Here is a 21,984-nt window from a genome sequence, read left to right on the forward strand (position 1 = left end):
GGCTCTTCAAATTTATATTTACATATACAAGCTGAGCATCAAATATCTTCCTTTATGCAATTCAAATGGCTACTTCTGTATGACTACAAAGGCTGAATGCGTCCTTCACATAACGATACGGAAAGATCCCATCACAGCAGATGCAAAATCCCTCATCGTGTCACCCGGTTCATGCCATTGTTCAAACACATCAATCATCAGACATTGATCTGCTTCGTGCATGCTGGTTTAAATTGAACTCTCGCAGGAGATGCATTACAAAATGCAGGTAGACACACATCCAAATGGCTGACCCCATTTGTTTAAAATAAAGCCTTGCGTATATGCCATTCATATATTATTCAAAAGTGAAGGCAATACTTTACCTCGTTATTTCTTCTTTAAGCTTACATGGATCTTCAGCATAGAATTTAATACCAAAATACAAAGTATATGGAGGTCCAGCTAAAAGAAAAAATATAAATTAATTAAATTTCAAATTATAAATGAGCCAAAGTAGTCATGTAATATTATACAACTTTTAAAAGTTATACTCACAAAAAATATTTGCAAGCCATTTACTAAGTAAGAGATAATATCCAAAATACCACATTTTTCGCTCCATAAGATGCAATTTTTCCCCCCAAAAGTGGAGGGGAAAATGCTCGTGCGTCTTATGGAGCGAAAAATACAGTATTTTATTAAATATTTTAACACACCATTTGGTTCAGAATATTTTTTTTCTTATTTTTCTCCTTAAAATTGTGTCTTATGGTCAGGTGCGTCTTATGGAGCGAAAAATATGATATATGAGAAGTACATACAGCTCAATAGCAAAAAACCAAATAACTCAATTTAAAAATGGGCAAACGACCTAAATAGACATTTTCTAAAGAAGACATACAGATGGCCAACAGATACATGAAAAGGTGCTCAACATCACTAATCACCAGGGAAATGCAAATCAAAACCACAATGACATTACCTCACAACTATCAGAATGGCTATTATCAAAAAGAGAAGTTTAGTGGGAATGTAAAAAAATGTAAAAAAAAAAAAATTAGAAAAAGACAAAAGTGTTGGTGAGAATTTGAAATGATACAGCCATTATGGAAAACAGTATGGAAGTTCCTCAAAAAAAATGAAAATACGGTTATCACATGATCCACCAATCCCACTCCTGGGTATTTATTAAAAAAATAAAATGAAATCAGGATCTCAAAGACGTATGCGCACTCCCGTGTTCACTGCAGCATTAGTCACAATAGTGAAGAGAAGCAAGCAATCGAAGTGTGTCCACCAGTGAAAAAATACACACACACACTAAACTATTATTTAGCCATAAAAAAGAAGGACCCTCCAATCTGAGACAACACAAATGAAGCCTGAGAATTATGCTAGGTGAAATAGCTATGTAAAGGTGAAATAAGCCAGACACACACAAAACACGGTCTGATCTCCTTTACCAGTAGAATCTAAAACAGTCACATACAATATAATATTGAATATGAACTATAATTAAAAATAAAATTAAAAAAATAAAATAACATCGTTGCACACATAGATCCAGAGAGTACGGTGGCTGGCAGGGACTGGGGGGAAGGGAAAATGAGATATTGGTCAAGAGTACGGAGTTTCGGTATGCCAGATGAATGAGCTCTGGGAGTCTAATGTCCAGCATGGCGATGATAGCTAGTGAGAGTGTATTATTGTACATCAGAAATATGCTAAGAGGATAATACAAATGAAATATTCTCACATGCTCCTCACCACACACACACTGGTTTGCTATGTAAAGATTATTTAGCTTGATTGTGCTGATCTTTTTACAATGTATACATAAAACAAACATTAAGTTGTGCACCTTAAATATATACAATTTTTACATGTAATTTACAAGTTGTTTAAAAATTATATTCACCAAGAATTTCTAATGACACAAGAAAATATAAGATGAAAAAAACAGGGTCAGAATTCTATAAAGTAGGATTTCAGCCCCACAGGTATCTATATGTATGGTCTGTGTGTTCACAGACAAAGGAAAAGAGACAGGACCAAATACATCAGAACGGTCAGTTCTCATCTCTGGTTAGTGAGGTTTTGCGCAATTTTTATTAATTTATATATAATTTTTCACATTTTCTACAACATGTATTTTCTTCATAATGAAGAAAGATTATTTATAAACAAAACAAATGGTTTTAAAAACCACCCACCCATTACTATTGCAAAAAAATACAAAAATAATCTTCAAGAACCTGGAAACAACTTAGATGCTCACAGTAGGTGGACCATGTAAGTCAACCAAAGGATATACATGGTACCAGGCAGCTGTTTAAACGGGCAGTGGTAGGAGAGGGAAAAATCACCAATCTATATTTCTTTTCTGTTTGTTTGCCTTTGCTTTTTTCCCAATCTATATTTCTGACTGTAGAAATATGACCTCCTTTCGTGAAAAACAGAGTTATCTACTAAAATATATTTCCCCTAAAATACCTAAGAAATGACAAACAGTGGCAAACTTTGAGAGGAGGAACTGAAAACTTTTTCCCCCAGCTTTACTGAGGTATAAATTGACAAATTAAATTGTAAGATATTTAAAGAGTGAGAGAGGTGATGATTTGAAAGACATATGCATTGTGAAAGGACTCCCCTCATCAAGTTAACTAACACATCCATCCCCTCGCATATTAACCTTTTTCCCAGTGAGAATATGTATGAAACAAAGCCTGGAAATGTACCTGCACAGGCAAATATCAAATAATTAAACATTCATATTGTGAAAGAGGACACAAGCCCCTTCAGTGCCAACCACTTTATATTCTGCTTTTACTAGAAATATTTCTATTTCAGAGAGCATGACTCTACCCTGCACTATTTGCAAAACTGCATACTTCTCAACAGTGTGTTAACTAGATCTTATATTAAAACTATTTTTAAAAGGATTTGCTAACCTGCTGCACCAATTGGTAATCGTAGTTTCTAATGTTTTTCTTCAAGAAAAACTTTCCCACACAAATAAAAAAGACATAAAGTATGCACTTTGGTGAAAATAGTTCCACCTGTACATGTGATCCCCAGTCTCTGATACTGTGTAACTGACTTAAAGTAACCCTAATCTTTCTGTTTTATTATTTTTATTATTATTATTTTTAGAGAGAGGGGGGTGGAAGAGAAGTGGGAAGCATCAACTCCCATATGTGCCTTGACCAGGCAAGCTCAGGGTTTCGAACTGGCGACCTCAGTGTTCCAGGTCAATGCTTTATCCACTGCACCACCACAGGACTGGCTCTATTTTCATTTTTAACTGTGTAAATGAAGTAAAATTAATTTAGAAGTTGGGGAAGGGAAATTAAATAGATTGAAAGGTAATAAACCCATAATGCATTTATACTATATAAACGATATCATTATTTATTATTATATGACCCACACAGGCTACAGCAGACAGCCAAGGCCACAGCCCCGCTCCTGTCCCCTCACAATGCCTTCCCGGATGGGCACTCCTGACACTAGAGCTTCTTTGAAAATTGTTTTTAAAAAAACTTTATTGTAATTTTTTACCATTAGTGGTTGATTCCACATGTTCAATATCTATGTTTAGTTCATCACTGTGTTTCTGACAAACATCCCCCTCTCCCTGAATATAGATGTCAGGGAGGCCCAGACTATTAAACAGGCAGAAGAGCCAGGAAGTCTACCCTCTGCTGATCCGTCTTTGTCAATCAAGGCCTGTGTGACTGAGCAGATGGGTCAGCCCGTGCCACAGGCCACTGGGGTTGGCATCTGGTGGGGGGGGGAAGAAAAAGCACAGATGCTGTTGAGACAGTGCACAAAGGAAGAAGGCCTTGTCCAGCATCCAGAGTTGCTTTTATCCTCCGGAACATGACAGATTACACCCTGCTGACCAAACCCCATCCCTTCAAACATGTTTGATGAGAAGCAATTATGCAAAAGTTTGAAAAATACACAATTGGAAACATTTAGTTTGAGCTAATTTCCTAAAAGAACTTATCGCCCAAATTGGCCCTCCAGTTCCCACTTAAACATAAACAGACCTGTGCTCTAAACATAAGGCATCATTACCATTTGATTTCATTTGACGAAGTACAAAAATGTTTCCTAAACATTTGATTCTCAACAACCACCTGGCAATGCATACAAGGCAGGTGAAACTCCAAGGGGGTAAGTGCCTTGCGGAAGATGATAGGGCTCCCAAACTAAGAACCAAGTTTGCTAATACCTAGACTTCAGTGCTTTCTGGACACTCTTCCATACAGCCTCTCAGGGAAAAAATTATAACTACAGAGCAAGCAAAATCTTTCATAAACATCACTGTTTTATAGATCAATCAAAGGATATGGAAATGGACATCTTTGGAACAAGGCTATGTCTAAGACACTATAAAAATCAGGCACTGATGAAACAAATTCCCAAGTTACTATGATCTTGAACCCATGCCCTTTCACAGTCTACCTTTAAGAAATCTTTATGTAAAGTAAGTTAATATTGTTTTACGTTAGCAAAAAATACAGAAGCCAAAAACTGGAAATCCTCTAATCTACCTTTTGAAGACTAATTTCAAGAACTTTAATGATAATGGAGAGTCCCCTTAACACAGGATTAATAAATCAAGACTTACCTGTCATTTTTACAGATATTCCTTCTGACTAATCTACTGAAGATGTGAGAGCCACTCTCCTTCATTAATTATCAAACCATCTCATGAGGAAAAACGTAAAAATTATGTATTCTTCAGTTAAATGATTTTTCTTCAAATGTAATATCAATGTTTTATTCTTAGTGCATGTTCCTGTCCTTGGGGTCCATGCAGCACCATCCGACCAATTTTTCTACAGAGAGCGAGCCAATACACATGAAAAGTACAGACTGAGAATGTGGGTAATAAGAGCCAGAAGACTCCACTAGGTCTTATTAGCAATAATTTGCACATTAAAGCAAAATGGTTTAATGAGTCCAGAGTTTCAGCTGCTGCTGATGAAAAGTTTCAGAGAGAGATGAATAGTGGTGGGTGCACAACGGCGTGAACGTACTTAATGCCACTGAATTGTACACTTTGTGGTTAAAATAGTACATTTTATGTTATATAGTTTACCATACTTTTAAAAAAGATAATCTACAATCTTTTTAAAATAACTACTTTTTGCATACTTAAGGATAGTGTGTGTGTGTGTGTGTGTGTGTAATATATATATAAACACAGGCATTTATAAATAAAAATTTGGGTTATGGAAATTAAGGCTAATACACATAACTTTAGTTATACTGAGTCATATGGATTCATATTTATAAAACCAAAAGCAAAAGAGATAGGCCCTTTCTGAAACCAAAAAGGTCTTTCGGGTCACAAAGCTACTTCTTAATTACTGACTCAGCAAAGTGAAGAGAGGGATAGAACTACTCTTGAACCCAAGCTCAAGCACTCTAAAAGGTCGGATGATATTTACCTTTTTCCAAATCTCTGCCTTTTCTGTTTTAAGACGAAAATTTAAAGACAAGCAACTAGAAAAATCACAAACTCAAGTCAAGAGCAGGGATACACCGAGCAAAATTCAATACTAAGATCTACTCAGTCTTTACCAACTCAAATTTAATCAGAGTTTGCAGAGACCTGGCAGGACGCACAACCCATGTCCACATTCTGGCACCTGAGTACTAGCACTCACCCTTGTGGTGTTAGAGCCTATTTCTGTACCCAACTAACCATGGACATTATATCATTCTCAAGGCATCCCTTAACAAAGTTAAAATTAAATACCTACTGTTGATCAGTTCTTTGTGTTCAGCAAGGGTTTTTGCAGGATCCAGCCAATACTGTGCGAGAAATAAAAGGGTAATACAAGAATTAGTTGCTTTTCACTGACCTCTACTTGCAGAACATTTGATAATAGTTATTTTAAATATTTAATTAATAAGCAAAGTGTTTATTATATATACACACAAACATACATTAGCGCTTTCTGTGGCTAGAACATTAAAAGAAAAATGATGTCAACGTTCCGAGAACAGCAGAGAAGAAAAACAGTACTTGCTGGGTTCTCAATTGAAGTCTTGTACTGATTTTAAGATCATTAACATCAAGATGCTAGTGAATGTGCCTTACTGTTGTGAGGAAAAAACAATGGCCGTAGAGGATGCTTGCCAAGTCTCTTTCCAAAGTCTCCACCCCATCTGCCTACAGTCATGTCTCCCCCTAAAACGTCCTCACCCTCTCCACTTCCGGTCCCGTCTCTTACAGGTGTTGCTGCCAGATGGAAGGAAGAAAGTGGCTGAGTAAAACAAATCCTGCTTCGGTGTCCAGGAGAGGCAGCTCTGTACAGTGGCTGAGGGTCCAAGTCCCAGACCAGCCGCCCCAGCTGGACTCTGTCCTGGCTCTCCCCTCATCATGACAGAACTTGGAACAAGGTTCCAGGTCATCTCTGAACCTTCCTCACCGGCTTGCCATGAGGGTTGAATAAGTTAATTCATGTAAAGTCTTCAGAATAGTTCCTGGTTCATACTCAATATGTAACACATGTTAGTGATGATCATTATTAAGGCGTGAGGGTCATTCTTAAATAGTATCTTTAGTAAGCCTATGAGACTTGCTTATTAATTCAAATTAATGTTTAATAAACAGAATCTTAAGAGTGATGGGAGAATTTGGAGTCCTGGGGAGACACCCTTCTTAAATCTCATACCCTTGTGAAAAAGAAAGCCTTCAGTCCCATCCCTCCGCCTGTGGGAGGAGCAGAGCTTCTGGGTTCCCCGAGAAGCACACCCTGGAAGGGGTTCCGAAGCCCTGGAGGGTCGGGGGAGGGGGCAGAGTGAGACTTCTCCCTGGCTGTCCTTGCCCACTGTTGGAGATCCCAAGGGCCTAGCTAACCAGTTTCCATTTTTCTTTGTTCCTGAAGGAAGAAGAGGCGAGTCTCCCAGCAGGGAGGTAGGAGGAGCTCACCCACCTTGAGCCCCTCATTCCCTGCACTCTTGTGTTCACCCTGGTGAGAATATTCACACTCCCCTGACTCTTCTGGGTCAAGCATCCTGGGTTGAAAAATGAGCCCAAAAGAATCTTCCTGCCCAGTTCCCCTTTCCCTGCCCCTCCCCTAGGGACAAAAATATTTGCTCCGCTATATAACAGTAGCAGTAATTATAAATACAGATTATAATGTTTTTGCAATCCCTTTACTTTTTATTCCTAATTACATTTAATATAATAACAATTACACTAAATATGTGTCAGAATTATTTTATTACAAGATTTTATGACAGGACTAAACTCTATTTATATATATATATATAGAGAGAGAGAGAGAGAGAGAATCTTCACTATTTGTCATCACAGAGTAGTTTCAGGTTTTCAACTTTCTAAAAAGTAACATATATATGTAGCAACTAATATAATGTTTATTATTCTGTTCTTTATAATTTCTCAATTGTTGAATGTCTAGAATTTCTCACTTTTAAAGTTAAAAATATATATATTTGAAGTAGAGGCTACAATCAATGAACTGTTTTCAGAGCCCACAGAGACTAAAAATGTAGCTCTAGTGTTAAAATAACCATTCACGTGGAAACACTTATTCATACAAGTAGAGTAAAGTCTACTCAAATGTGAAGCTGTGTGTCAGACACAGAGCAGACCAATTCCTCTAAGTACACAAAGCTATGGATGCTTCTCATAAAATGAAAACACAGCTAAATAGACTGTTTCTTGCCATTAATGTTAAATAAAACGGTTTGACTATAACCCAGATTTTTCAAAGAGGATAAAAACAAGGAAAAAACACACAACTAACCATTTTAAAACACTTGCCTTCAGAACTATGAGGAATAAATGTCTATTGTTGAAAAATAGTAAAAAATAAACTAAACACTTGCATTAGATTTCTATTGCTGCCATGGCAAAGTATCATAAACTTAGAAGCTTACAACAATACCCACTTGTGATCTCCCAACTTCTGAGATAAGGTGGCTTCTTTCACAAAACCAAAATCAAGACGTCAGCCAGCTGGGGTTCTGTAGAGTTATGTGTCAAGAGGACTCTATCCATAAGAGCACTTTAGGGAGGGTACTTGGAGACTAGCCATTAGAGGCCCTCTCATTGTTTCCCAGAAGTCAAGATATGCCTGATTTCAGTCCTAACACCATGCTTACACGTGAGGACTCAATGAATGCTTAGGGCACTTGCAACCTATATGGTTTGGCAAACCAATGTCATCCATATAAATTCAATTAATAAAAAAAAATGTTTCCTTGGCTGGTTGGCTCAGTAGTAGAGCATCGGCCTGGTGTGTGGAAGTCCTGGGTTCAATTCCCAGCCAGGGCACCCAGGAGAGGTGGCCATCTGCTTCTCCACCCCACCCCCTCTAGCTTCTCTCTCTCTCTCTCTTCCCTTCCCACAACCATGGCTCAAAAGGTTAAAGCAAGTTGGCCCCAGGTGCTGAGGATGGCTCCAAGTGCTAAAATAGCTTGGGTGCCAAGCAACAGAGCAATGGCCCCAGATAGCAGAGCATTGCCCTGTAGGGAGGGGGCTTGCCAGGTGGATCCCGGTAGGGGTGCAAGTAGGAGTCTGTCTGTCTGCCTCTCTGCTTCTCACTTAATTTAAATAAACAAAAAAAAAATTAAAAGAAAGAGGGAAGAAAAGTGGCCTGTGGTCTTACTAATCTGTTTAATCCCTGAAACTAATAAGAAACAGAAATTGAAAGAAAGCTTCTTAATCTCTCTTTCTATCATCATCATCTCAAGGAAACAACCTTTATAGATTCCTAAAATAAAATAAAAAATTTTTTTGCCTCCAAAATTATTTTCAGTTATTGAAAAGCCAGGTTAAAAAAAATAGAAAGGAAACTTTTAACTAATTGTAACAAGAAAGACTGGTTAACCTACTAAAAATTTTCACATTACTGATAATCTATATACTTTAAAAATAAATCTTCCCTTGAGAGCAGTCTGATCTGTGAGGTGAAAAGTATAATGAGGGTTCTGAGATAAGTTAGAAATTACAATTTTGTAGCAAGAAAAAAAAAAGAACGAAAGAAAAGTCAAAGCTCCGTCAAAGCTGTCCGATCGGCTCACTGCACATTAGCTATGCTAAGCATCAGCCTGGCGCTCATCACGCACAAATCTCATTTGATCCAAATGGAAACCAGGGAAGGGTTACAGAGGTCAGGTGATGATAAATGCTTCAGCATATAAATAATAAGCAGGAGCCACCAGGCTTTATAAGCTAACATCTTAAAAATGTAAAACCTACTTCTGCTCAATCATGGGACAGAAATGACCTTGAAACCAAAGCAGCCATACGATGGCACTTGTCACTGCTCATTATCAACAAGCAATCAAACATAGCATGTCTGACCACAGTGAGACACATCAGGCAGTTATACCATAACTACTAAGAAAAAAGGGCACAAGAATTTGCTAAATCTCAGGCGCTGAGGATTGGCTCCATGGCTTCCACCTCAGGCACTAAAAAAAAAAAAAAAGCCCTGGCCGGTTGGCTCAGTGGTAGAGCATCGGCCTGGCGTGCAGGAGTCCCGGGTTCGATTTCCAGCCAGGGCACACAGGAGAAGTGCCCATCTGCTTCTCCACCCCTCCCCCTCTCCTTCCTCTCTGTCTCTCTCTTCCTCTCCCGCAGCGAGGCTCCATTGGAGCCAAGATGGCCTGGGCGCTGGGGATGGCTCCTTGGCCTCTGCCCCAGGCGCTAGAGTGGCTCTGGTCGCAACAGAGCGATGCCCCAGAGGGGCAGAGCATCACCCCCTGGTGGGCAGAGCGTTGCCCCCTGGTGGGCGTGCTGGGTGGATCCCGGTCGGGCGCATGTGGGAGTCTGTCTGACTGTCTCTCCCTGTTTCCAGCTTCAGAACAATACAAAAAAAAAAAAGGCTCGGTTGCTGAGCAACAGAGCAGTGGCCCCAGATGGTTATAATATCACCCCCTAGTGGGCTTGTCGGGTAGAACCCTGTTGGGGCACATGTGGGAGTCTGTCTCTCCGCCTCCCCTCCTCTCACTAAAAAGAAAAAAAATTGCCAATGAACATAGTATCCCAATGTTAAGGACTACATCCAGAATATTTACCTACAGTAGCTCTAAAACTGAATAGCACCCATTCATTCAGTTAACATTTATAGATACCCACTGTATATGTTCTCTGTATGTTCTGTCAGCCCTTCTCCTGGGGAGTGTGGGAACACAAAGATGACTGAAACCCACCCCTAACCTTGAGGCATTCACAGCCTAGTAGGTAACACACAGAAACAGAATTACAATGCAATGCTGCAGTGAGATAATATGTATAAGATTAAAATTATGTACAAAGTATCTCTGCAGGGTGAGTGTACAAAGGCATCACTGAAGAGGAAACTTTCTGAACAATGTATTTACAAATAAAAAAGCTCTCCTAAAATACAGAAATGGAGGTGAACAGAGCCTTAAATTTTTATAAAAAATTATGTCTGCCAGCTCAACTGTTCTTAAAGCAAATGGGCTGTGGTTAAGTGACAACACAGAATGTAATATTCCACATCCTTTATACATAGTTGAGTGCTATACTGAAATCAGTGCCACCCAATAGCTAACACTCAGCTAAGAAATCAGTGTTGATGCAGGACTTCCAGAAAGAGAAGTGGCCCATTCAGTCCTTCTATCTGTCCTGGGCAGGAGGGAAGGGAGGAGCAGAGAGCTGAGCACAATTCACTGTGCACTAGGACACAGAATGGCTTTTCTGAACTGTACTTTGGTGTGAAGTCAAGCAGATCCACACTCTGGTCCTAACCTCTTTAAAGATAGTGGATCGCGGCCCTGGCCGGTTGGCTCAGTGGTAGAGTGTCAGCCTGGTGTGCAGGAGTCCCAGGTTCGATTCCCGGCCAGGGCACACAGGAGAAGCACCCATCTGCTTCTCTACCCCTTCCCCTCTCCTTCCTCTCTGTCTCTCTCTTCCTCTCCTGCAGCCAAGGCTCCATTGGAGCAAAAGTTGGCCTGGGCGCTGAGGATGGCTCTGTAGCCTCTGCCTCAGGCGCTAGAGTGGCTCTGGTTGCAACAGAGTGACGCCCCTGATGGGCAGAGCATCGCCCCCTGGTGGGTGTGCCGGGTGGATCCCGGTCGGGCGCATGCGGGAGTCTGTCTGACTGCCTCCCCATTTCCAACTTTGGAAAAATACAAAAAAAAAAAAAAAAAAAGATAGTGGATCGCTTTTCAGAGACAACAGAACAAAATGACAAATCTTGTAGCTGAAGCATGTTGAAAGGAGAGAACTTTGACCTTCAGCTGCATCCAGAACCCAAGTCTGGTGTCCTCCCAGCCCCCACGAAACCAAAGAACCAGGACTTGCACACTGACACCCTTTCTGAAGCAGAGGAGGATCTATGGTCCAGGAAGAGCCTGTGTTGATACCTCTTACTATAAATAGTCAGGTAACAAGGTCCTTCGGTTAAACCCTGCCCCACAAGCACTTCCACATGCCTGTTCCCCTAACCCCTTAAAAACCCTCCTGGAAAAAAAAAAAAAAAACATCCTGGAACCCTGGATCAGGGAGTTCCGGTTTTTGAGCATTAGCATCCTGTTCTCCTGGATGGGTCCACACATCAATAAAATAGCCAGTCTTTCTCCACTGCAGATCTCAGTGTTTAGTGTTTGGCTCTGCTAGCTCCGGCTGGACAAACTTTTTCTGTCCTGTTACATGACAGTCATCAGAAGAGACAGCCCTATCTCGCCTATTCTCTCTCAACATTCCTGGTGTTCATTCTCTAGTGAAATCTTTCAATCAATCACTCTTCCCCTCCCCTTTCCTCCTCCTTCTCTCTCCAATTTCAAATTTATATCCAGCTAGATTGGATTCTATTTTGTAGGAAGATAACATAACAGAAGCAGACCCTGCTCTCTCACCCTGATTTCTGTGGTGGGCTTCCTAATAAAGGAGAACATTAACAGACTTCAACCCCCATATCCAATCACGGAAAAGTCAAGATGACAGCCCTCCTCCCTCTGACCCTTTGCAAAAGGCCAGCAGGTCAGTGGTCTAACCTCTTCAGTCCTGTCCATCTTAATAACAACATTTACATAACCCGGAGAGAATGACAGATGGACGCAAGTTCCTTCTTCCACTCTCAGAGACTTGGCTAAATGCCCTGAGTGTCTTTCACTCACCTTGGCTGATAATGTCTCAATTTCATCAATATCTTAGGTAACTGTCTCAGAATTAGATTTTAAAACTCTTAACTCTGTCTAGTAAATCAATACATTAACCTTCAAAATTCAAGGTCCAACCTTTCGTTTGACAACTGCTTTTTGGAGTCTCCCAGAGTTCTAACAGTAGAATACGCCTAAAAAGTTTTAGATAAAGCAAAGACAGCAAGAAATAATAGAAAGCTTCACTGCATCTTATTTCACACAGAGTATAATACTAATTCTCCTTTGGAGAACTTAAAAACATTACAATGATATTTCATAATGTTTCCTATTGATTAAAAAAAAGACTTTAAATATGCACACACTTTTCATCAATATAACAAAACAACCTCTTGATCTAAGGGAGTATTAAAAGAGTTGACCATTTATAAGGGACAAAGGAGCCACAAAGATCTCAGAAAATGATACTACTGTTCATTCCTAGGGAGTTATAGGACTCAACATAGTTTGCACACATGTCCCAAGAAATCCAAGACTGTGGTAATAGCTATTGTGTTTTTCCCAACCTCTGTGGACAGATCTCAGGCCCTCTGAGCAACAGTAACAGGACATGGTTTTAGTTCACTCCTTGGTACTAATCATAAAAGCTTTAGGACCTCAGGTAAGGTCATCATAGCAAAGCCAACTCACAGCAGGAACAACTCACAGCCTGTCTTTGGGTAATCTACACTGAAGGGGAGAAATTGTAATTAGGCCCCAATTTTCAACAAAAGCGGATTCTGTTGCATCACCGTAGGACCATCTGGCTCCTCATGAAGTGCCACTGGCCCCAGTTCTCACCCATGGATCCTGGCACCACTCTAAGAGTTACAGGGATAATAATAATAATAGCTAACAATTATCAAATGTTTACCATGTGCCAGGTACTACTGAAGACTTTACCTGTACTTACTCATTTAATTTTCTTAATAAGTCTAATGAAGTAGGAACTACTATTATCACCATTTGACAGTGGAGGAAACTGAAACACAAGGTATTTAACAACTTATTCAAAAGTGTAGAACAGTAGATCCAAGGAACAGAAGCCCCGTGCGTGCTAATCTCAGGCCAAGCTGCTCTCTGGAGCATTGTCTAAATAGGAATGCATAACCTCGATTTCAACATCCTTACACACAACTACCAGTTCCTCAGCTCACTGCCTTCTCATATTCTGATTCCACTAGAACACACAATCCCTGATCTTTCTATCTTTTTTTAAAAGAAATTCATTTACTGATTTTTAAAGAGAGAGGTGAGAGAGAGGGAGGGAGGGAGAAGTATCAACTTATAGTTGCAGCACTTTAGTTGTTCATTCATTGCTTCTTGTATGTGCCTTGACCTGGCAAGCCTGGGGTTTTGAACCAGTGACCTCAGCGCTCTACATCAATGCTCTATCTACTGTGCCACCACAAACCAGGCAGATCCTGTTACCTTTTCATGGTTCCTCCTCCCGGACCCCACCCAAGTCCTCACTTCCATCTCCATTATAGTCATTCACCAGCAGAGGTCCTGTTACCTTGCACAATCTCCCCTGGGCACCGCCCACTGGGTAAGACACACCAATCCCTGCCTTCTCCATGCCAGCACAGCGCCTGAGAGGCTGGACTGCACAGCCATAAGTGGGCTCTGTTTATTTATTTTTTTAATTTTTATTGATTTTTAGAGAGGCAGAGAGAAGAAGAAAGAAGGGGGCGGGGGAAGGGAAGCATTCATTTGTTGTTCCACTCAGTCGTACATTTTTTGGTTGTTTCCTGTATGTGCCCTAAATGGGGATCAAACCTAGAACCTTGTTGTTTCAGGACGATGCTCTTAACCAACTAAGCTAACCAGCCAGGGCCATATTCTCTCTCTCTCTCTTTTTTTTCCCCATTGATTTGAGAGAGAGACACTGAGAAGAGGGAGAGGAAGGAAGAGACAGGGAGGGGCATGGGGGAGAGAGAGAAGAATCAGCTTGTTGTTCACTCAGTTGCGCATTCATTGGTTGCTTCTCATATGTGCCCTGACTGGGGATCAAACCCAGGACTTCTGGCTTGCCAGGATGACATACACCAGGGGTCCCCAAACTACGGCCCGCGGGCCACATGCGGCCCCCTGAGGCCATTTATCCGGCCCCCACTGCACTTCCGGAAGGGGCACCTCTTTCATTGGTGGTCAATGAAAGGAGCACATTGACCATCTCATTAGCCAAAAGCAGGCCCATAGTTCCCATTGAAATACTGATCAGTTTCTTGATTTAAATTTACTTGTTTTTTATTTTAAATATTGTATTTGTTCCCATTTTGTTTTTTTACTTTAAAATAAGATATGTGCAGTGTGCATAGGGATTTGTTCATAGTTTTTTTAATAGTCCGGCCCTCCAACGGTCTGAGGGACAGTGAACTGGCCCCCTGTGTAAAAAGTTTGGGGACCCCTGACACACACTCTAGTCTCTGAGCCACCCAGCCAGGGCTGAGATGGGCTCAATTTCAATTCATTATCAGTAACGTGAGGGAACCCAGAACCCTACCACACTTTATTCTTTCACTTGCCTGGGTAACTGCTTCCCCTTTCTCACTCTCAGCTGGTGATCTTGATCATTTCTCTGAGAAAACTGTGCCATCAGAAGAGAACATGCGGCCTCTCACCCAGCCCCTCACCTGTCTGCAGCTGTGCTAGTGTCCTGTCTTCCTATTCTGCGATGAACTGTCCGTGCTCCACCTAAGGCTGGGCTTCATCTGTCGGAAACATGGTCCTAGCAATCTCCTGCTCTTTTTTTCTTTCTATAGAATCGTTCCTAGGACAATGCAAGGTTTTATCCTCCTCCATTAATATAAAAAAACACAAACAAACCCCAAAAAAACTTTTAACCTCTTTATCTCTTATTTCACTTTAAAATAGATCTCTGATGGGGGGAGAACCATTGTTTTATGCTCTTGTCTCCTTTATTCCTTCTTGAACCTATTTTAAAACTCACTCCAGTACCTTGCAATGACCTCCACCATTGCTAAATCTAATGATAGATGCAGTCTTTACCCACTTTCTTTTTTTCTGTTTTTTAATTTATTGATTATAAAAGAGAAAAGGAGAGAAAGAGAAAGAGACAGGAACATCGATCTGTTCCTGTACGTGCCCTGACCAGGGTCAAACTGACAATCTCTGCACAGCTGGACAATGCTCTAACCAACTAGCAATCTGGCCAGGGCTTTCACCCACTTTCTTAAAACGCATTTGTCACTGGTTTCTAGGACACCTGACTTCTCCTTCCACCTCACTGGCCACACCTTCACAATCACCTTTGCTGGCTGCTCATTATCTTCCTAACCAGGAAAGGCCAGAGTGCCCTAGGCTCACACCTTAAGTCGGGGCTCATGGCTTTAAATGTCCTTTATATACTGACAGCTCCCAAATGCATAGCTGAACCAGAACTGTCCCCTGAATCCAACTGCCTACTTGACAGTTCCATTTAAATGCTTATTAGAATCTCAAACTTTTTACATTTAAAAGGGAAGTGATGATACCCTCTCCTACAAATATCTATTCTCCTGCAGTCTTCCCCATCTCCATGAATGGATAATACTCTTCCCTTGGCACTATTCTGAGCCTCTTTACCATCCACCCTTCCATTCACCTGCAAATCCTGTTGGCTCTATATTACAAATATACAGAATCTGACAAATTTTCACCACTCACAGATCTAAGAAGCTATCACCATTCACTTGGATCTCTCTTTTTTTAAACTGAATCATTGTTTATTTTTTAAAAAGCATATCCGCCAGTTTGGGCCTATTCCTTTGGCCCCCACAGGCTGGGGGCCAAGAACAGGTCACTCAGAGCCACTGCCAGGCCACCCGCTGACAAGCAGAAAACCTGAGCCTGGGGGATTAATAGTACAAAAAGTAATAAAACTGAATTCACAGCTTCCTGTCCCAAGCTTTGAAAGGTAGCAGTCTAGGCAATAAAAGTCTAGAAGCATTGCTCACCTGGGTTTCTTAAACGCCTTTAATGGTATCTCTGCTGCTACCATGGTAGTTGTGAGACAGGACAGTAAGAAGCGAGGAAAATTCCTTACCAAATAGAATGGAGAAACTAAGGCCGATAGCTGAATAAACTGGCCCAACAATTTACAGTCAGGGGCAGAGTGTTACCTCCTCAGAAGTAACATCTAGGCCTTAATTGTGTTTTGGCTCCAGGCCCAGGTGCATGACAACCCCCTGGTAGCTAATGGCATCACCACAATCCAGGGGGTGTCACACCTAGTAGTTGATGAATATTCTATTGGGATCCTCCCCTAAGAACACCCCTAAACTCCCAGTCTTTAAAAAAGCCTTAGAACAAAGGACATCTGAGCCTTTCCCTTCTTCTTTTCCTCCCCTTCCCTTCTCACTCACCACCCATAGGTGTGCCTCTCCTAAATTTTAAGGGTCCTCAAACTTGCAACCAGGGGAGCAGTGGACAGAAGCAGCTTGTCCCAGGCTAAATCCTGATCCTGTCTCCAAGGCTATCAGGACCCTTTTCCTATTCATTTCTTGCCAATAAGGATTTTAGAGAGCTAAGTCCACCCTGCTAGGATCTCCTGTTGATTTTACTGTTCTGGGCTCTTCCATTTTTCACTGACCCCAGCTTCAATAAACTTACTCTTAAAATAACCTGAATTCGTGTTGTGAAATCTTTCCCCACACAAACTCAAGAAGCCACACATTACCAGCTGGCCCTAGGCAGACCTAAAGTACTGGATCCAGTAACATTTCAAGAAATTCTTTAAAAACATAGGTCTGGAATATTAGGATTTAATCCCAAAAGTAGGCTACCTGGGTCATAAAACAGTTCTATTTTTAATTTTTGAAGAAAACTCCACAGTTCTCCACAGTGGCTGCATCAGTCTGCAATCCCACCAGCAGTGCAGGAGGGTTCCCTTTTCTCAACATCCTCGCCTCTATTTTGTCAAATATAAGTATTGCTACTCCACTTTTTTTTTTTCATTTCCATTGTGTGAAATACTTTTTTCCATCCCTTCACTTTCAGTCTATGTGTATCTTTTGTTCTGAGGTGGGTCTCTTGTAGACAGCATATGTACAGGTCCTGTTTTCTTATTGATGAAGTTACCCTATGTTTTTTGATTGGAACATTTAATTCATTTAAATTTAAGGCTATTATTGACATGTACTTACTTGTTGACATTTTATTCTTTAAATCTACATTATTCTTTTTTTATTTCAGTTTTTTCTTTGCTCTTTTTATAGTGGGCCCCTTAACATTTCTTGTAGTACTGGTTTAGTTGTAATGAATTCCTTGAGTTTTTGTTTGTTTGTTTGTTTGTCCTGGAAGATTTTTATTTCTCCTTTAATTTTAAACAATAGCCTTGCTTGATAAAGTATTTTTGGTTGTAGGTTCTTGTATTGCATCACTTTGAATATTTCTTGCCAATCCCTTCTGGCCTCAAGTTTGTCTGTTGAGAAGTCGTATGTCATCCTATGGGGGCTCCTCCTTATGTAATTAACTGCTTTTTTTCTTGCAGCTTTTAGTATTTTTTCTTTGTCTCCTAACTTTGGCCTTTTAATTATGATGTGTCTTTGTGTAGGCCTCCTTGAGTTCTTCTTTAATAGGATTCTCTGTGCTTCTGGAACTTGTGTGACTTTTTCCTTCATCAATTTCATGAAATTTTCAGCTATGATTTCTTCAAATAGGTTCTCTATCCCTTGTCTGTTCTCTTCTGCTTCAGGAAACCCAATGATGTAGATGTTGTTTCTCTTCATGTTGTCACAGAGGTCTCTTAAGAGTTTCCTGTCTTTTTGAGCCTCTTTTCGTTTTTCTGCTCTGCAGAAAAACTTGTGTTTATCTTATCTTCTAAATTGCTGATTTGATCCTCTGCTTCATCCAACCTGCTGTTGATTTCTTCTAGTGCTGCCTTTATTTCTGATATTGAGTTTATCATTTCTGACTGGTTCTTTTTTATGATTTCAATGTTCTTTTTGATGTTTGCTATCTATTTAGGTATTCATTATGACCATCCATTGTTGCTCTAAGGTACTTGAGCATCCTAAAAATCATTATTTTAAACTGTATCTGGTAGTTTGGTTTCTTCCATTTCAGTTAGTTCTTTTTCTGGGGATTTCTCTTGTTGATTCATTTGGGTCACATTTCTCTGTCTACCCATTTTATTTGTGTATTAAGTAGCGCTGTCTGAGTTTGAACTTTTTGTAGTTTTTTTATGAGGAAGATGGGCTTGGTGGTACTGACCTCCAGGCCACCTGTTTTTCTTGTTCTAGGAAAGTTTCTTGAGGGTACTACTTTCCGTTCTGTTTATGAGTATTGAATGCAGTAGGACCTTTTGTGGGTACAGTTATTTCTTTAGGCTGGCTAGCTCTAAGGGTCAACCTTGATTGTGTGTGTTACACACTATGCAATGTCCATCTTATTGGGCATATTTATTCTCTGCAGTGCCTGGTGCCTGCTGGACTTCTCCTTTGGGCGTGCTGGTTGTGTAGCTAGCTGAGTCTAGGGTTGGTGCTATCTGCCACACACTACCAGTTGTGTTGGTTCTAGATCTTCTTGGGTTGGCATCAGCCATGGTTTGTAACCTGCTATGAGCTATGTGTCTGTAGCTACTGGTCTTTTTGCTGTTTGTGTCTTTGTTTTCTGTGTCTGGGTAGTGCGGGAGGGGCCAATCTGTGTATAATGATCAGCTTCCTCCTGCTTAGAGATGACAGCAGCTTAGAAAAAGCTCCAAACTCCATAAGATTTGCCTCCAGTTTTCAGCTGCTCCTCCTCCTCTTGCAGCTGCCTGGGCTAGCCACAGCAATTAGAAAAGAAGTAGAAATAAAAAGCATCCAAATTGGAAAAGAAGAAGTAAAACTATCATTATTTGCTGATGACATGATACTGTACATAGAAAACCCTAAAGTCTCAAAGAACTACTAGACCTGATAAATGAACTTGGCAAGGTGGCAGGATATAAAATTATTTTTTATTTTTTATTTTTTATTTATTTTTTGGGGGGGTATTTTTTCTAAAGCTGGAAACGGGGAGGCAGTCAGACTCCCACATGCGCCCGACCGGGATCCACCCGGCATGCCCACCAGGGGCCGATGCTCTGCCCATCTGAGGTGCTGTTCTGTCACAACCAGAGCCATTCTAGTGCCTGAGGCAGAGGCCACAGAGCCATCCTCAGCGTCCGGGCAAACTTTGCTCCAGTGGAGCCTTGGCTGCGGAAGGGGAAGAGAGAGACAGAGAGGAAGGAGAGGGGGAGGGGTGGAGAAGCACATGGGCACCTCTCTTGTGTGCCCTGGCCAGGAATCGAACCCGGGACTCCTGCACGCCAGGTCGATGCTCTACCACTGAGCCAACCGGCCAGGGCCAGGATATAAAATTAATATTCAGAAATCAGTGACATATTTATACACCAACAATTAACTGTCTAAAAGAGAAATTAAGGAAATGATCCTCTTTACTATTGCAACAACAACAAAAAAATTAAGTACCTAGGAGTAAATTTAACCAAGGAGGTTGTTGGGCAGATAAAATATATTATGCTCACTTTGTTAAAGATGGCACTGCCCACGTGGAAGCCCTTCGCCCAGGTGATAATATTTGTTGCCCTTCCTGCTTGGGATGGGCATGATTACATTAAAATGTGTTGGGGGAGGGCTTTCGCATCAAAAGGTTTAAAGGGAAGAGATATAACGTTGTTCCGGGGGAAGAATGATTACATTCTAGGAGGAGCCCATGCTGTAGGAGAGCAGAGTAAGGCCACGTGGAAAAGAGGAGAGGCAGCCAAGATGGTGGAGTGCTGAAGGATAAGCCAGTTTGTGCAGAGAGAAGGAGAGGGGAACAGAGGTGAATAAGACTGGTGAGGTAGAAAACTTTAATTCTAGGAAACTCGGATAAGTCAGTATCTTTGGGAACACTGAATGGAAAGGAAAGTGTTTTCCCACTGTGTGTATTTCTTGCCCACTGGGTGCAAGCTAGGGTAAAGATGATGGCCCACCAGTTTGTGAATCCATTGTATCATTACCATCTGTCTGAATCAAATGCGAACTTGCATGGGCCAGGCAGCTGTGATGGTGGCCGTGGCTACTGGCCTTACAGAGGTAAAAGACTGACTTGTACTTGTAAAATTATAAAACATTGATAAAAGAAATCAAGGAAGATACAAACAAGTGGAGTCCTATACCGTGTTCATGTATAAGAAGAATAAACATTATTAAAATGTCTATATTACCAAAAGCAATCTATAAATTCAATGTAATTCCTATAAAATACTAATGGCATACTTCAAAGATATAGAACAAATATTCCAAAAGTTTATGTGGAACCAAAAAATAAAACACAAACACAAATAGCCTCAGCAATCTTGAAAATAAAGAATAAAGTGGGAGGTAACACACTTTCTGATATCAAGGTATACTACAAGGCCATTGTACTCAAAACAGCTTGGTACTGGCATAAGAACAGGCATAAAGATCAGTGGAACAGAACAGAGAACCCAGAAATAAACCCATGCCTTTATGGTCAATTGATATTTGACAAAGGAGATAAGAGCATACAATGGAGTAAACAGTCTCTTCAATAAATGGTGTAGGGAAAATTGGACAGGTACATGCAAAAAAATGAAACTAGACCACCAACTTACACCATTCACAAAAATAAGCTCAAAATGGGTAAAAGACTTAAATGTAAGTCACGAAACCATAAACATCTTGAAAGAAAACATAGGCAGTAAACTCTCCGATATCTCTCGTAGCAATATTTTTGCCAATTTATCTCCATGGGCAAGTGAAATAAAGGACAGGATGAACAAAGGGGACTATATCAAACTAAAAAGCTTTTGCACAGCAAAAGACACCATGAACAAAATAAAAAGACAACACACAATGGGAGAACATATTCGCCAATATGTCTGATATTGGATTAATAACCAAAATTTATAAAGAACTTCTAAAACTCAACACCAGAAAGGTAAACAACTCAATTAAAAAATGAGCAAAAGAACTGAATAGACACATTTCCAAAGAGGACATACAGATGGCCAATAGGCATATGAAAAAATGTTCAACGTCACTAATCATCAGAGAAACGCAGATTAAAACCACAATGAGATACCACCTCATACCTGTCAGAATGGCGCTCATTAACAAAACAACACACAAAAAGTGCTGGCGAGGGTGTGGAGAAAAGGGAACCCTCCTGCACTGCTAGTGGGAATGCAGATTTGTGCAGTCACTGTAGAAAACAACATGGCGTTTCCTCAGATAATTAAAAGTGAAACTGCCTTTTGACCCAGTTATCCCACTTTTAGGAATATATCCTAAGAATACCAAATCACTGATTCAAAAGAAGATATGCACCCTGTTGGTCAAATAAGTTTTTAAATATGATATATATATATTTGCATTGTGTGTGGGAAAAAGCTGTAAACTGGCAAAGTCATTATAGCCTAAGGCATGGCTTTAAAGCTAAGCTTTTCCCCACACCCTTGACTGTTACATGATGTGGGATGGTGCATTCTCATGAGAAATCCCATTATGCCTCAGATAAGTGACTTTGTATCAGAGACTTCCTTGTTTGTATATTGGATTAAAGGTTTGGATTTCTACACTATAAAGTGGAGCAGACCAGGAACTTGTTCTCTCTTGGTTCCTGAGATTAGCATTGGAGGAGAGAGCAGAGAAAGGAGAGTAGAGAAAGGCCACATGGAGGAAGCCAGGAGAAGCAGCCAAGATGGTGGAGTGTTGAGAGAAAAGCCAGTTTGTGCTGAGTTTGTGAAGAGATTAAGAGATGGGAAACAGAGGTGAATGAGGCTGGTGAGCTAGAAACCTTTGATTCTAGGAAACTTGGATAAAAACTAGGCTTTGGGAGGCCTGA

At 40.6% G+C, this 21,984-nt stretch overlaps 1 protein-coding gene across 2 annotated transcripts in view; it reads right to left on the reverse strand.

Moving 5' to 3' along the window:
* The window catches only part of EPB41L4A (erythrocyte membrane protein band 4.1 like 4A), a 324,982-nt gene that overhangs the window by 143,223 nt on the left and 159,775 nt on the right, over window positions 1–21,984 (reverse strand). For both annotated transcript variants that reach the window (XM_066274043.1, XM_066274044.1), the window contains 2 exons: window positions 5,763–5,814; window positions 366–444 (listed from right to left, as the gene is read on the reverse strand). In XM_066274043.1, coding sequence (XP_066130140.1) covers window positions 366–444; window positions 5,763–5,814 — 131 coding nt within the window. The remainder of the gene's footprint in view (window positions 1–365; window positions 445–5,762; window positions 5,815–21,984) is intronic.

The sequence above is a fragment of the Saccopteryx bilineata genome, chromosome 4, assembly GCF_036850765.1.
Source record: "Saccopteryx bilineata isolate mSacBil1 chromosome 4, mSacBil1_pri_phased_curated, whole genome shotgun sequence".
Taxonomy (NCBI): Eukaryota; Metazoa; Chordata; class Mammalia; order Chiroptera; family Emballonuridae; genus Saccopteryx; species Saccopteryx bilineata.